The sequence below is a fragment of the Prionailurus bengalensis genome, chromosome B1, assembly GCF_016509475.1.
Source record: "Prionailurus bengalensis isolate Pbe53 chromosome B1, Fcat_Pben_1.1_paternal_pri, whole genome shotgun sequence".
Taxonomy (NCBI): domain Eukaryota; kingdom Metazoa; phylum Chordata; class Mammalia; order Carnivora; family Felidae; genus Prionailurus; species Prionailurus bengalensis.
The window spans coordinates 174071011-174088553 of NC_057344.1; the positions used below are offsets into that span (position 1 = coordinate 174071011).

A 17543-nucleotide genomic window follows, 5' to 3' on the forward strand; every position below is an offset into this window, starting at 1 on the left:
GGGTCATGTATAGGACCAGGTAACAGGCTGTTTATACATCCTAAAATGAATGGACCCTTGAAGGACAATCCATTGTTTTGTGAATACACACAGGTCACTCTTGTCTCTAACAATTTAACTTTTACATCTCTATGTAGGTGTTTTTACTATCACCTCAATTTGTCCTTCCCTGAACAGTCACTTCTTTCCTCGTAGGAACCCTAGAATTGATAACTTGCCCCCAATGAGTCTCCTAATCTCTTCAACCTGACAGCATTTAAAATATTGGGCAATAAGTATGCATTTGTGTGTGTTTGTGTGTGTGTGTGTGAACATGCTTTGCTCATGCATTCCTCAACAAATTTGGTTTCTTTGCATTTGTCACCATTCTGATCACTCACCCAGGCAGAATCGAACTTTCACATGGTATCTCCTTAGAAGGACGGGTCTGCTTTTGAACTCAGCAAATGCCATGTCATTCATACATGAAATATGGTGGGAGGATTATAGTTAATCACCTGCACTAATGCAAGCCAGTGTTCCATTGGGATGTAATGGTCATATGTTATACTTTTTGAGTTTGCAGTCAACTATCTCAGTGTAAAAGCACTGAAGTTTCCTGGAGAAACCTGATAGAGTGCCCCAAAGTTTGGGTTCAGCCTTCTCCCCAACCTCCTTCCCCTCTCCAAGCTGTGGTGTCGTGTAGTAAATGCCAGCCAGACATCATCTCATGTTATGCTAAGATACAGTCCAGGCTCAAGGTAGCTGCTGAGAGATCAATAAGCCAGTATCTTAGTTTCAATTACATTTAAGGGGAGGGGGAGAGTAAAGAGGTTATTCCATTTTCCTTTAAACGAGAACTCTAAATCCCCATCAGAAACTATTTGTTGTTCCTGGGATGCTGAGGACATAGCAGTGTCCACGGACATGGCTTACTGAAGGCTTGAAAAATAATCATGTTTGCCCAGAATTACTTAATGCTGTTACTGTCTTGCCCCCCAAGCTGTGAATCCTGATCTTGTACTTAAAAATGTAAAGTATTATACATTGTATCTTTTAATACAAGGCACTGAAAACCCTTGTTGGATGAAGGTGGGTGTCATAGACAAAAAAATATTCCAAGAATGTAGCAAGTAAGTTTGTGGATTCGTGGTGGGTTGTCTACAAGTTTATGGTTTGAAGATTCCCTGTTGCAGAAGACTTTCCTACCAGAAAACCAGGGACATACCTTCAGAGCTAAGTTCACTCATTCAGTTCATCTTCTCATTAGATTGATTTTTCTTTCCCTGCAACAACAATTGCCTATCAAAGAACGATTCACTTTGAACTTTCTAAGTGATGTCTCTTACATGTCACATTGCTAAGTTTTGCTCTTAGGGGTCACTGTATGTATAGTAATCACATGATCTCACTTAATATTCTGATGGTTTTATTAACAAGTATATAATACATATATTGCATACTGTATATAGTATATGAGGACTGTACAGTACAAATTTATGTTCACAGTTTGACATGACAAAATGTCATTACTGAATTCCCATCGGACTACAGAGTAGAAACAGAGAAGGTACATTAAACATTCACATCTTTAGTAAGAAAGATTACCAAAATGTTTCAGTATTTGCAAGTATACTAACGCATGCTAAAAACCTTTACCCATTCAGTCTTATTAGCTTATAAAATATATTACACTTTATTAAAAATTTCTGCATAGTTTATACAAGTATTAAAGTACTGTAAATGTAATAATCCTGCTATAGTTGCAGGTATGGTTTAAGAGATGCTAAGCAGAAAGATTACTTTGACCCTCTAACACTAAGTACATAACAGCAAAAAAAAAAAAAAAAAGTGCTAGTATTTGTAAAACGTAATATTATTGTAGCCCTCGTTTAATGCATGTAAAATGGCTTTGTAAATGTATTATTTAAGTGAATTTGCGATCATTTAGAAACTGTTAACCTTGACCAAGAAGAGAATAAAGACAACTCTGAGCAACTTCATGTATAACAGCAATTCCTTCAAGATGACTGTATATTTTCAAACCGAATTATTTTAAAATCTTAGATCTTTGAGATTGTCTTTAAAACAATCTAATCAGGAATGACGTGCAGATATACAGTATCAGCAATAAAGTCTTTCAAATTCCACATTAGTGCAACACTGATAGTGCAGATGGGTGTTTAATAAAATATACATTTACATCTACAGTTCCCTATAAATCTGTTCCAAGGCTCTTGAAACTTCCACGTATTTAGCATTTCCTTAGTTGAACACAGCTATGCTAACACATTCTCCATACCAGGTGATTTAGAATGTTAATGCCCATTTATGGTGTAGATTCACATTTTAGAACTCTAAAATATGATGGATTCAGCCTTAAACTTTCCGACTTCCCCAAGACGACACTTGGACAATAATCAAAAGAAACTCTAACAGAATTTATACAACACTAACCTCATGTTTACAGATCATTCGCATCAATTTAAAATATTGCAATTAAAACCACCTTTGATAGTAACATGGCACATCATTAAAACCACATGTTGAAGGGCATCTTATCCTGTATTTGAGGTCTTCCACAATAACAGCTAAAAATGTCTAAGAGACTAAATTTCTCAACTATCATAGTAAATACAAATATATATATAAAAAAAGAAAAATTTGGTTAAGAGCCAATTGGTAACTAAAGTATGCAGACCAGCATGGGAACAGAGAATGGCTTCTCTGGGTTGCCTTTTCTTTCAGAGTTAAAATGGATCTGTTAATGAACTGTTACCACAATCTAAGCAAGCTGAATAGTCATGTAATAGTCTTTGCAGGGTCTTGCTTGCTCTTTTGAAGAAAATTTAAATATGCCATAACAAACACATCAGATTTCATGAGAACCTACGAAGCTTTCTATTAACTGGACTCTCACACTCAAAGCTAATTATTCAAAGATGACCGACTCTACCCTTTCTTGCCTTTTTTCCCCCTACCTTCTATATGGGTTGGAACACATAATCTGGTTATCTCCATTAAACAAAAAATTTCCTTGCATTCCAACTTGATTCTTCAGTGTGTTGTACAAGAATCACTTCTAGAAACAAACACTTTGGCATGAATGTGACAAAGCATTTACAGTACAGACAATACCTACTTTTCCAAGAGCCATTTTTATCTTTCAATTCATGTCATAGTTGCAACAACACAAACAAAAACAAAAAAGCCCAATTAGGATGTTTTAATATTCTAAACAAATTCTGCAGTGCTTACAAAAAAAAAAAAAAAGAGAGAGAGAGAGAGAGAGAATCACAACCAAGTGCCAAGAAGGTAACAAATTACTTTGTGTCTCTCCACATTTCCTTTCAGCTGGTTCAGAGGGCTGATGAGTGGGATCTCTTAGGTGCACAGTCCCTACAACTAACTTTTATTAACATAGCGCCGTCAAAGTAAGCTCCCCACGTGATTTGCAGGCCTCCAGAATCACTCATTCACTGATGTTTTAAAAACAGTTGAACAATGTATTCCTCCCAGTTAAGGTTGTGTTGGATCCTGAGTCGCGCCTGGGCTGAATCTTCAGGATTCCATTCTCTCTTCTCTTCCATCCTTTATCGAGGGGTGAAGGCGCATTTCGTTGTATGCACCCACATTTGACCACCGTCGCCCACTTTCTTCAAATTGAGGACCAATGACATTTCTATGCATGAATTATTTTATTGGCATTTAGACTATGGTGCTCAAAAGCCAGCTTTTGAAAACAAAAACAAAAACAAAAAACTTCCCCCAAATAATGGCGCTATTTATCTTTAACATAAACACGAGTCATTTTCAGCTTCTTCTGACGGGATACTTGACAATGATTGATTTCCAGCTCCTTAACAGTAAATGCTTGGGAATTTTTGAGCTATTAATATGCGAATCCCTGAACTGTGGTTTTCTTTATTTTTCAGAAATCTGTCCCCCGAATGAAGGTATGTGTGCTTCACAACTAGGTATATTTACAAATAGTGTCACTCGGGTCTTAAATTGAATGTATCTACTACAGCGTTAGCAGATCCTTATTTATGATATGTATCACAAACACAAATGACGGCCACCTTGGCACCTTACAGTTCACACAGAAGAGCTTCTGTATAAAAGCTGTATGATTCATTTGATATGGGAATACAGTTACTGCTCAATGTTTTCCCTGTTTGCAAAAAACCCTGTGAGTAGGTTGGGTAAAAGAAAGGCCATCATCCATACTCTTATCTGAAAGATTTTTCTTACCATTACTGGGCAAATATTTTTGTGTCCCTACTATCAAATGCTTGATGATCCACATTAAGGACATCAGAGGAATGGAGACAGGTGCACGGACAACCCCATCAGCATCTGGCTCTGCTTCTGCACAGCCAAACACAGAGACGGCCGCTCTGGGAGAGCACTGCACAGCTAACCACACGATGAAACCTCACTGAACGAAAAGCCCCAGCCCAGGAGGAATGGCCGGCTTCCTCCTTTGCCCCTGCTGCTTCTCCCCTGATGAACGCCCCTTTGTTCAGGCTCTGTGCCATCCAAGTATAGCATCCAGCCTTTAACTGGCAGACATCACCGACCTAAATCAGCAACTCTGGCTCACCTCCAGGGGTGGAGAGGCCTCCTTACTAGCTGCAGGCACAAAGGAGTATAAGGGACTTAATTTAGATGAAGTGATAAATCCAAGTTGACAAGCAGGATTTGTGAAGGCCAATGGACGAGTTGAGTGTCCTACCTGAAATCTTGCTGCGCTTCTCGTTAATCTGAGGAAAGGGTCCACCCTTCTTGCTGGCGAGCACAAAATACGATCACAGGGCACAGAGGTATGAACGTCCCTGGCAAGGACTAGCAGGCTGGATACTGTATTTCTAATACATTTACTTTGACATTCTTTTGAGAAATACACGGAGGAACCGACAATTGGTTATTTTAAGTTTACATGTTCCCTTGTTCTCATTACATTAAACGTATCTGTAAGAAGGGTTTGCTTAGCATCCCCGGAAAAAAAAAAAAAAAAAAAAAAAAAAGTGTTCACATTCTTTAGGTCTGACCCGTGGTAAGGAGAGGAGGATTAGAGAATATCTACTACTGACCATATGGAAGCTTGAATGATATAAATTCAGAGATTCAGGCCAGCTGAATCAAAATGAAAACGTACATGTAAAAAATGAGTTAGATAATGGGAAGGAGGACAGAGAGAGAGAGCCGGGAGAACGGGGAGCCACGTTGAGGCAGGGGACGGAGGCATTCAAACTAGCATGTGGCGTTTCCTATGTAGGGCAAGGTGGTCAGAACGGGAGAAGCTTCGGTCACAGTCTGGGCACTGGAAAGGTTTGATTCCAGTGTGTTTTCGGAAATGTCTTGTTAGTTCATCAGACCGAGCAAACTTCCATGTGCATCCTTCCCAAGTACATTTGTAGGGCTTTTCTCCTGCAAAAAGGAAAAACGAAAAGAGCTTATTTTTTCTGAGGGCAAAAGGCTATTAATTAGTAAAAATAGTGAAGCTAAGATTTTTGAGCTAAAACTCTTGGCAAATAGTATCTCCAAGGTAAGTTCATCTTAAAAAAAAAAAAAAAAGTGGGCAGCGGAGAAGGATGGGATTTTAAGAGTTCTTAAAGCATAAAGCCACTGAAATCCATTCTGAGGAGCTAGCAAATAATTTTGGTTTTGCCCTCAAGGGTAGGGATGGGTACCTTAGGAAACAGCTGGTGATCTGTCTTTGTTTATCTCCAAGTCTTAAAGCTACCGAGGTGCTTAGTTATATGCGGTGCTAGCGTTTGTGGGATTTTTCTTACTATTTCAACAGTTTCCTAAAAATGAGAAGCCTCTATCAACCAAAAAATCTGGCAGCGATTTCAACATCTTCTCTTTTGTTTCATCGACTGCAATTATGCCTAAGTATAATGCTCTAATTCAGACATGCTAAAAACACAGTAATTCCTTCCTGCCCTGTCAGAAGCCCGGTTTCTCCAGCCCTGTCCTGTGAGATAATGGTAACAGGCAGCTGAGGAACAGGAGACCCTTGGGGGAAATCTTAGGGAGAGCCAGTATGAAGGCCCTTACAAACGAAAAGTGTTGTTCGTGGCAATCTTACATGTTAATGGGCAAATGGGCATCACCACAAATTAATTCCCATTTACTATCACTTGTTCTCTAGACATTTTAAGGATTGACATCCCTTGGTATTTCAATGAGATATTCAGAACTGTATTGTCTGCTTTGCTTCACTGAATATAAACGCTGAGGTATGTTTCCTGCATCTAAATTCTTACTCAAATATTCAATGTCTTTTTAATCTTAGGTTGGAAATTTGTAATGTCTACCTGTAGGGTCCCATTAATGCCCTGGGGATGCTTTTACTAGTTTTCTTGGCATTGCTGATTGGATGTTCCTCTGAACACAAGGCTATCGCCCTCAGTTCCCTCTGTAATTATACCGCGACAAAGCCCAAGAACTCAGTGGTACACAAGCCGACTTCCCCTCTGCTTTCTCTCTCCCGGGGAGTCACTGAAAACTTTACTTCCACACCACCGGCACTTTCCTTCCCCTTTCTCTTCCAAATCCCAAATTCTCCCTTTTTGTAAACATTCCCAATACAAATGACTCACAGAAGGCTCAAAAACAAACAAACAAACTGCATGCTGAGTTAAGGAAACGTACACAGGGGACCACTGCTGTTATACTAGAATTTCACACTGAAGGGTTTGAGGTCAGGTCAGATGAGGCCTATTATAAACATTAAGGACCAATACTGACTGCAATTAATCAGGCGGTGTAAATCGTTTGTGTATGGGTTCCTTAAGATGTTTTGCTTACAAAATGTTCAAGAGCAAACGCAACAGTTTTATGTTTTCTTCACCCATATGATGAGTTTTTCTAAGATCCGGCTGCATGGTCGATAGTCAATACTGGACAGAATAAAAAAGACCCTAGAACAAATACGCAGGCAACAGCACAGAAGTTCCCTCAGTTTTAGGAAGACACGAATCACCCAAATATCTTTACTTTTCTTTCTTTCAACAAGCCTTCCATTTGAATTCCATTTCTGTAAACTGCTACATTTGTTTGTTCTGCATAAAAAACTGGGTTTTGCCATTGTGAATCCGATGATGGGCAACACTGATTAAATGATGGCCCATATGAAGGCCACATCCTTGATGAGACAGGCCCATGGTTAAGAGTACTTTTCTCTCTGCTCCCGCAGCCTTTCCATCCCTCTCTCTGTCCCTTAAACGCAGAGTACAGAACTCCACTGTTACAGAATTAACCTTTAATCTACTGTAACTTATTACAAAAATAAACCCTTCATCACAAGGCTCATTTTTCACGATGAGCAGAGACATCTGTAGACAACTCTGCTAACTTTCAAGACGCCTGGAACAATTTCAGTATAATAACCTCTGAGAGCTAGAACGTTTGTTCTTGACGTTCCATTTTAATATTTCTTAAGAAGCAAGATGGAGTGAGTCTTATATTCCCGATACCTGTGTGTGTTCTTCTGTGCGCTTTCAAGTGGGAGCTTTTAGTATACACCTTGTTGCATCCGTCATAGTCACACCTGTGTATCCTCCGCTTCCTCTGGGTGTCCGGAGATTCCACAGGTAAAGGTCTCTTCCCCGGTTGCACTATGACTGAAGGGTGATTCCTATGAAAGCCAATGTTAAACGTAAAACACTGAGTGAAAGGCTCTTCCTTTTCTTCCGTCTACCAAAGGCATTAACGACACTAGGCAAAAACAAACAAACAAAAAAACCCAACGAAATAAATAAAAGGAAATTAGCGGATCAACCCAAGAAGCACTGCTATATTCATTCAACAAACATTGAGTGAGCACCTACCATGAGCCAGGCACTGTGCTTGGCACCCGGACACAAAGATGAATAAAAACAGGGTTCCTGCCCTCGAGGAGCTCACACTCTAGGGGGAGACAGACATGTAGATAAGTAATGACAGTAAGAAGGGTTAGGTGCTATGCTAGAGGGAGACGGAGGAGCTAGGAGAGTCTCTTTCCCTCAGTAAAAAGTTGCCTATTTATAGTAGCTTGTGGCACTAAGTGATGCTCAGCACTGCGAATGGCTTTTCGCAGGCTGTCCTGATTTTCATCACTGTCCTTTAGGGAAAAATGAAAAAGGTCGAATTCCCAAATCTCAGGCAATGCCTACCGTATCTACATTTTATCCTTTACCTAATTGGCATTTCGCTTCTCTCAAAGATGACCAATTCACATTTGAGTTTCAAATTCTGGCCCTTCAAAAAAAAAAAAAAAAAAAAAACAGAAAGAAAAAGAAAATAATAATGATAATAACAGCACTGCTGTTTTCACCACCTCAAACCTTTACTGGTACTGTTATTCCTGCCCGAGGGAGAATTTGGGTGCAGCGCTAGCAGTCAGGCAAGGAAGTGTCTCGGTCCTGACAATGGCTCCCAAGTGCAGCCCCGGGCTCTCACGGGACCTGGCGTCTCCCTGCCTTCCTGCGGCCGCTCACCCAGACCCACTCCTGCGTCGGCTCACCTTTCCAGGGTGGGTTTGAAATCAAATCATGTCCAACACCATTGCTCTAAACTTTCTCTTTTGCTCAAGGAATCTGGTGGAGAGAAGAGGCAGATGGGGAAGAGCTGGGGAAAGTCTGTAAAGCTTTCTCAGGCTTCCTCTGCTGATTAATGTCAGTAATTAAAAAATTCTAATCTATTCATTTGCCTTCCTAACGACTAATTACTTGATACATTACAAGCTGATGGAACTGGCCTCCAACAGTAATGAAAGACTCGTCTTATAAATTTGAATCCAAAGTTCTTAAAATGTTCCAAATAACCCATGAATTTTCTGTACGAGCGTGGACGAGGAGAGAGGGAATCTGATGAGCGTAAATGCTCAAGCTTGTGAGATTCAAAAAGGATGATAAAATTTCGCCATAAAAATCCTGAAATGAAACTTGCTTTTATCTTGGTAAAAATCTGAATACATGTTCCTTATCAGTAACTTTTCCAGGCATGGTAAGAAGTAAGTGGAAAAAGAATAAAAGGGGCATTGATTTTAAGTGATTTTTTTTTATTCCTCACATCTATTAGTAGCAAAGAAAACTGTCAGTTTTGAGTATCACTTTACCTTCCTACCTTGATGTTTAGTGGGAGCAATACAGAAGGATAAAATAGCCAAGTTCAGATACATGGAAAAGTGAACATGAACTAGTGGGGGAGGGCAGGGGGACAAGGACTTCAATTATATAGATGTACAAACAGAGAAAATAGAGAAGTGACAGGTCTATGGACACGTTGCGTTTATAAAGCTAAATTATTAATTTAAAATCCTTCAATAAAAAGAAGAGTTGTCAGTTTATTTCTAACTTTCAACCTTAATGCCGTTGATTGAAACGTTTCATCTTCATTAAGAAAACTTCAGGAAATAAAATGCTGGGGGGAAAAGCTTGAATGGTTGGTTAATTTGTATCTCCTATGCCTCTGGGATACTGAGGGAGTATCCCAGGTGACTTTGGAAGTCTCTCCCAATTATTACATTTTATGGGTTGGGAATGTGTCTAACAGTTTCTGTGCAATGGTTTTGTCTGCCTTTTCCAGCTCATTTTGCGTACAAAGGTACATTACAAGGCTGTGTGCTCCAACATCAAATCCCAGCTCTGTCACTGCGAGTCCCTGTGGCCCCGGGCAAGGTATTCTCCCTGTGCCTCTCTGTAGAATGGGGACGATGGTAATAATGTGATCCTAGAAAGTTGTGGGTAATGTATACAACACGCTGAAGGATAACATCTGTTCCAGATGTAAATCTACTAAATATTATGGTTAATTACTGTTACTATTTTGAGGTTCAGAAACCCAATTGCAAACTTTGCCCCTATGGCTGTTGAATCTCGTGAAGAGCTCTTTTGGGATGTCCCCACACCACAAAGGGAAATCTCTGCTCAAGCTGACATCCGCCTTGAAAGGCGGCATCATTCACGCCCCATTTCTAAAGAGCCAGATAATGGTGCAGGCAGGGGTTGGAGGGCAGGGTCTATAGAACTCACTCTTTCTGTACTCCCCACTTTTAAAGACGCTGTTTGGGATCCTTACAACCGAGAAATAAGAACAGCTATTACGTATCAGATACCTGGTCATTGTTTTGAGTTAAGCCGACCCCCTCTTAAGTTTGCTAGAAGTCACACACAATTACATGGGGGAAATCTGACCCTCAAGCTCTTCACTCTAAATACACTTCACGTATGTAAAGATACAAAAAAAAAAAAAAAAAAAAAGGAAGCTGATAGCCATTTGAGTGCCTTTAAAAATAATTCTAAAGCTGTAACTCTATGTCCAAGCAAATGGGTTTCCAAACTGCACTTTGTATTCCACCTTTGGCAAGGAAGGGTTTCAGAAGGCAAATATTATCGGGCCTGCCTCACTGCAATGGGACTAGGCACTTGGTTTCAATCGATTCTTTCCTGGCTAGCTGGTTTCCTATGTGGGCTGCTACTGGGCACACTCCAAGACATTACTTAATCACATCTGTGAGAGAACTGCTTACAGACTACACGTCCCAGTTGTGGCTAATCTGTTGAATTTCTTGAGGAGCAAAATGCATTCTTGGGTCAGCATTAACATAAGCATATTACTCATTAATCATTAAAAGCCACTGAGCTTGAGATCGTCAAAAGAATCTTAACTTAAAATGAGAAAAAATATTTTCTTTCAGTAGTAGAATACAGCCTTCAAGTATTTTTCTTCTGTAATGTTTTACAATGTAATTCATAATAACCTCGACTTTGGAATAACCCTTCTTCAGTCAATGGATTCCTCTCTCTTGGGCACGTGGCTTTATTTAGTTTTACAGCATCTTTTTCATCACCTGTGCAGGAACAATGACACATGCAAGTCATGTTGCCAGTTAACTTGCCAGAGACACCTGGCATCATAAAAAAAAAAAAAAAAAAGGAGGTAACTCAGTCTAGAAGATGTGTCTATTTTGGCTAGTCCTTCTGTGTTCCCTTTCACCTGAGAGCAGGGGTGGGATGCACTGGTTAGATATGGACAACGTGGCAGGAAGAGCAGTCATCTGGTGACAGGAGGTCAAACCCAGGCCCCCCTGCTGTTCACAGTATGATTATAAGGCGAGTTATCTCATGCCTTGGCTCATCAGTTCTCCATTTGCTCTGACTCCCACATGCTTGTTATGGGGGAATGAAATAACTCCTTTGAAAACATCTGGGAAAGTTTCATGGGGGGCGGGGGCATTATGCAATTATGAAAGGTAATAATGTACAAGTCCATCAGACACACTCTCTCCCTGCTGATGTGGCTGGTCATAGGATTCCATTCTCTTCTTCCCCTATCAGGGAGTAAAGGCCAACTACCTCCTCCCCCCAAATAACTACGATTTGGTACAATGGGCAATTAACGTGACCTACTACGAAGGCACCTACTTGGGTTGACTGTGGATAGAACTAGAATATGTTTTAAGTTCCAGAAAATAGCTGTTTGAAAGCCAGAGAATTTACATTCTGTTGCAGAATTAACTGTGTAAGGGAGAGGGGAAAGGATGACGTAGAAAGGTGGGCAGAACATTGTTTCAAGTTGGAAAAAAGTGATATGGGAGAAAGAAGATGGAAGGGTCCCGGAGGAAACAGTAACTGTTGCCTTTGGACTAGGAAGCTGGTCATTAAATCCAACCTTGAAAGAGCCATAACACAAGACAATTACAAGAAAAATAATTATAATCAATAATGCAAATAAAGAGGAAACAAGGCAAGATTAAGTGACAAGCCCAAGGTCATACATATGGTGGAGAGCAGAGCTGGGATCCAAGATGTCCAATCCAAAGGTCACCTTCTTAGCTACTACAAACACAGCCTCCAGTGTAATCACTGGTAGAAGGCAAGGATATCTATTGTTGCAAATCCCATCAATGATGCCGTTTAACTTGTGTATGACGCCACCACATTATAGCGAGTTAGACCTAACACAAACTACAGTTCAGTGCTTGGATGTAGACTGATACAGAAACCTTCCTACTGGACGGCAGTTCTGAAGCAGACTGAACATTCCAAGGGCAGATGTGATTTTCAAACACCACAGATAGTGGGTGGGTTACTCCAATGCTTAACTTCTCTGAGCTACATGGGCAACTTTCTGTTGCCACCACTATTCCCAGGCCTTTTTTGGAGTGACTCCTTTGGGCTTGTGATGCCCCTTTGTAGAAACAGTATTAGAAGTGACAATTGGAAGGACGATGTATGTCCTATAAAGTTTTCATGATCCAACCTTAAGTAGACTATCTGGAATACCAAATTCAATCCACATGGGGATTAAGATTATGGGAAACCTATGTACAGTCTGGAAGGATTTAAAAAAAAAAGAATAAAAATGATTTACATGACAAGGTGGCAAAATCACGAGTGACCGATTTACTGCAAACTTGACGTAAATGTTATAAGACAGTCCATATAGTGGGACACATTGTCTTCGGAGATTTTCCCGTTTTCCCAGTGGCGGCCCCCTACTGCGAGGTGTCCCTGGCAATCCACACCACACCCTGAGTTGGAAGCCTGCACTTCCATTCCAGGTCCCAAGATGCACGCTGCTACGCCAATGTCGGGTAGACCTGAACATACTTACTCTTGCAACAGTGCTTGCGGGGGGGACACTGAGTTCATTAAAGGGGGTGACATTTCTTCAGGATAATAATCTGTCCTCTGTGGTTCAATCCCAGGTTCTATTTTAATTTTTTTCTGTAATATAGGCTTCTCATAGGATTCAATTACAGGTACTAAAAAATAAAAATAGAAAAGTCACTCCATGTACAATTTACCAATTTCAGCTTTTAAAAGTTTAGTGCACAGCTTCTACCTACAACGCTGATGTGTGGAGTATCTGTTTGCCTTTAGCAAAATTATGGCAGAAACAAATCTGCGGGGTGTGTTTCCCCTGACAACCACTCTGGCAGCAAGTGGCATGCATAGGAAGCTGGACTTTGAGCACATCAGCCCCCAAATGGTTCTTCCTTAGGAATTTGCGTTATCACCTTTTAACCCCATAGTCTTCTGCCTCCAAACAGCCAGTAAACGAGGCGGCTTTAAGTAACCTTTAGTTATCACCATGATCAAAGGCATTTATTAAATTAATGTCTTTTTTGGTTGGCATTCAATGAAGCAAAATATAAAGTCGGGATCTGTAGTATCTCAAAGTTGACAATTACGCAGTAAAAGCAACCATTTCATGGCATTCATTAAACAGCCTGATTCTTGGGAGCTCTTCCAGTATCAACACTTGCCCCCCCTCCCCCAACAAAAGGAAACGCCTCAGGCGGGCAGGCTCTAAGGGGAATGGCTCCTTGAAGAGTACAGGGGCGCTGTCGCTGCCTCCTCTGTGGCCCCCGCAGAGCCGGTGGGCGCAGACCCCAATGCTAGGCGGGAGCCGCGGAGCTGTCCCCAGTGGCGGTTACCTTGCATGCTGCTATTTGAGTTTTCCATCTCCTCCGACAAGGAGACCATGAGCGGCTGCTGGAGGTGGCTGGTGTACATGAAGGGGACCGGCTGCACCACGACGGGCTGGATGACGGGCAGGATCCCGGGGCTGCGGATGCCGTGCCGGGACAGGGCGGCGGCCATCACCGGGGGCATGGACAGCGGCACGCCGAAGGGCTGCACGCCCGGGGGAGGCGGCGAGTACTTCTTCATCGGTGGGCTGGAAGAAGGCATGCTCAGGCCAGGCGAGGCTCTCCGGTGCGAGGGCTGGAACTTCAGTGAGGAAGGAGAATTCCCCGCAGAGGGCGGCGAACTCCGCTTGTTCACGGTCAGGTCCACTGGCTCCATCTGCATCCCGTGGGACAGGGCCTCCGGGGTCTGGAAGAACTTATCAGGTAACGGCGTGGAGTAGATGACTCCGTACTTGTTGGGCTTCATTGACTCCATGTAATTAGATGGGTATGACTATTGGGAAGGAGAAACAGAAACGTACGAGCAGTGACACAGGTGCATTCGCCTGAAACATGAACTAAGACGAAATGGTGCAAGAAGGTGCTCTCAGTTACATGGACCTCCAAAAGCGGTTTACATTTAGATACCGACCCTTGAAAACGCTAGGAGGGGACTGGTCTAGTAAACTTTAAGGTTAATGGGATAACCATGAAAAACCTCACATTTAATTCTAAGATGTTTCCCATGTCAAATGTTAAGGTTGAGGTTGACACCCGGCAAAATTCTGAAACAGGTTATAAACAGAAGACTCGTGGGCCTTTATCGGGAGAAGTTCCGTGTTGGGGTTCACCAATAACCAGCCAAGCCAATGAACCTCGTTGCTTTGCTGATGGGGCTTCTGGGTCGGCAGGAAATGCTCTCCATCCTTCACCTCAGCAGGGCATTTACAGTCTCACGACACACTTGTGTATAATACGGAGAAACAGCTGCACAGTAGTACCTTTGGGGGCGGGGGGCTTTAGCTGGTGACCAACCATGACTAGGGTGAACACAGTCCTGGTTTTCCCGGGATGGTCTGTGGTCTGGTTTTAGCAGTAATAGCCCTACATCCCAGGAGACACTGCAGTCTCAGGCAATCAGGATGGTCAGTCATCCTCCCCACCTATATTTTGAAGGTCACCCACCACAGCGTAATCATATCCATGGCCCCAACGCATTCAATGGTCTTATTCCAACAGTTTGAAGGAAGCTGAAGGTGACCTGATTTCCAAATTTGTGCGTGACACAGAACAATAAGAAACAGCTAATATGACACAAACAAGGTCCCGTGATGCTTGAAGTGACTTTGACTTGCACACAAACCAAGGCCCAGTGTCTGCACCTCTATACCTTGCTACCACCTCATCAAAAGAGGATGATCAATGGTCTGTTTCCTCCAAAAAACTAAGGTCTGTCTTACAATTGACCTAATTTATCTTTAAATACCTTTCTCTCTTATGGATTCAGAATAATGGAATATTACCAACTTTAAATACAAATCAATCTTAATCACTGCATACTATGGGTGTGGTCCTTGGCCAGGGAATTCACTAGAGTTACTTTTAAAAAAAATGTTTTTTAAAGTTTATCTATTGATATTTTGAGAGAGAGAGAGAGAGAGAGAGAGAGAGCGAGCACCAGCTGGGGAGGGACACAGAGAGAGAGAATTCCCAAGCAGGCTCCACACCATCAGTGCAGAGCCTGACACAGGGCTCAATCTCATGAACCATGAGATCACTGCCTGAGCTGAGATCAAGAGTCGGACACTTAAGCGACTGAGCCACCCAGGCACCCCTACAAGAATTACTTCTATTCCTTAACTAAACTTGAAAAAAAGTCTTTGTTGTTGGATGCTTTTTAAAAAATTAAACTCAATATAAGCTATTTCCTTTACTCGTAGGTATTTTAGGGAAGATGAAATTTTTAGTGATAACATGTCAAGTCCATCTGCAGAAAACTACTTGTATTTGAATATTGTATAGTAAAAGTGATCAGCAACATGCTATGCCTCTCTTCCAGCTCTAAAAGCCTATGCATTCCAGATTCTGAGGCAGTACCAGCTCATGACACAACCAAGAAAACCCACCAATGGAGCTTAAATGCATGATAAATTTCTGGGCTACCCCAGTCCCCCAGTGGCCACTATTGTGAGTAATAAATAATTGTGGGTCAGCAGTGGTGTTTTTTTTGTTTGTTTGTTTTTGTTTGTTTTTTTTTTTAACTGGGATTACTACCGAGATCACATCCTTTCCTTTCTGGGACTCCACAAGTGAAATCTCCACCTGGCTATGCATCAGAATCCCCAGAGCTGCTTCTAAAACTCCCTTCTCCTGGGCAGCATGGGACCTGGCAGTATTTATCTTTATCTGCTTTTGAAGTCAGTTTCTCATCGTTAAGATTATGTGTTTTGTTCTTCTGTCCCTTCTTTATCCCTGCCAACGCAATCTCTGTAATCTCGTAGAGCAGTGATTCTTGCAGTATGGTGCACGTCTCTCTGGGGGTACCGAAGATACTTCGAGAATACACAAAAAATACACAGTGCTTTAAAATGGTTACGTGTTTATTTAAATGCGCAAGAAAAAAAACTTTTTTTTACAGTAGTGATATAAACTTCCTTTTCAGAAAAAATTTATTACGTTAAAAAAGCAATTCTACAAAAAAGAGGGCAAGAAAAATTACTAAATATTAGAAGTGCAGGTGCCACGAGGATATGGCAAAACTTGTCAAGGTGACATTGAACACCCGTATCCTAGGAGGTCGTGAGGTTAAAATTAAAATTGGATTCAATGAGATAAGGAGCTTAACACACACTGTGGTGCTCGAAGTCCCTTCTCTTTCTAGACAAGGAGTTGCACTATAATGGATTTGAACTTCCCAATCAGGGCTTCTCAAACTTTACTGTGCACGAAGTCACCAGACGATCTTGTTAAAATGCAGATTCTGAATTTCTGGGGAGTGGCCCTAGGTGCATAGACCCCTTTTGAACAGCACGGCTGTAAATGATAAAGAGATACAGAATAAAACCACTAATTTCTAGTATGAAAATTTGGTAAATCATTCAAATACAATTTAAAAAGGGAAAGAATTTTCACTGATAATATTGCTTAAAAACAAGGATGTGGAAGGATATACAATCAGGAAATGCAAAATATGTAAGTGGTTGTCTTTAAGGACAGCTTTGAGTTAGGTATCAAGAATCAAAAGGGGAAAGGATCAAAAGGGTTCTTTAGAACCAGGCACACCTAAGTCCACCAAAGGTGAGAGACCCAAACATGCAGCCATAATAATATTAAATACATTTACATTTAAATATTAAAATAAAGAACGTTAAGAGGCACAGATTCACTAACAGAAAAAAGAAAAGAAAACAAATTCTAGTATGTACGATAAGGGTCCGAAGACATAATTAAATACAGGGGGGAAACGATTTCTTCTGGTTCTCAAGGTTAACATGCCTTCTATAAATCTCAAAAGGGCAAAAGTTCTGGTGCTAGAAACAAAAATTTGGGAAGTGGAAAGCATTTTCCCAATTGTTTCTACTCACCAAAACGTAGCTGCTCCCATATTTTCAGCCCTATTCTTCAAAGACCTCCCTATGACCTAGATTTTAATGCCAAGTTATTGGCAGTTAAATAGAAAGCAAAATGAGGACACACTTTTATTGCTGTCATTGCTGGGTTTTTTCTAACTGTGAGGTGAGTTTAAGGAGAGTAGGAATTTAGAACCTGGGAGATTTGCAAATTTAATAATATTCTCAGGTTTCTCAAGCCATAAAAAAAAAAAGAGAAAGCCATACATAGAGCCCAGTTTTGGAAACATGATGCACGTTTCTGCTGAGTATGCTCTCCAGTGAATGCCCCCCCACTCCGTCCCCCATTCCGATGTGATGGGCGGTGTTTGCAAGGCTGTGGGGCCAAAAGGAGGAGGGTACACATTTGGATACACAGCAGAGAACACAATGAACTATCTCCAGTCTGACTGCCTTGTAAAAGGGTTAAGAAATGTGGTTTCTCACACCATCTCACTAGAAAATTCCTTAGCAATGTTCATTAGAACCTTCTATAGGACGTGTGTGCTTTAGTTATTTGGGTGGAGCACACAAGCTACTACAATCAG

General features: G+C 41.3%; 1 protein-coding gene across 2 annotated transcripts in view; it reads right to left on the minus strand.

The window, feature by feature from the left end:
* Positions 1-1391: 1391 nt before the first annotated feature.
* Positions 1392-17543, minus strand: part of KLF3 (Kruppel like factor 3) — a 35009-nt gene continuing 18857 nt past the window's right edge. For both annotated transcript variants that reach the window (XM_043572800.1, XM_043572801.1), the window contains exons 3-6: positions 13415-13901; positions 12589-12739; positions 7467-7627; positions 1392-5412 (exon numbers count right to left, since the gene is read on the minus strand). In XM_043572800.1, the coding sequence (XP_043428735.1) occupies positions 5231-5412; positions 7467-7627; positions 12589-12739; positions 13415-13901 (981 nt within the window). In that variant the 3' untranslated portion in view covers positions 1392-5230. The remainder of the gene's footprint in view (positions 5413-7466; positions 7628-12588; positions 12740-13414; positions 13902-17543) is intronic.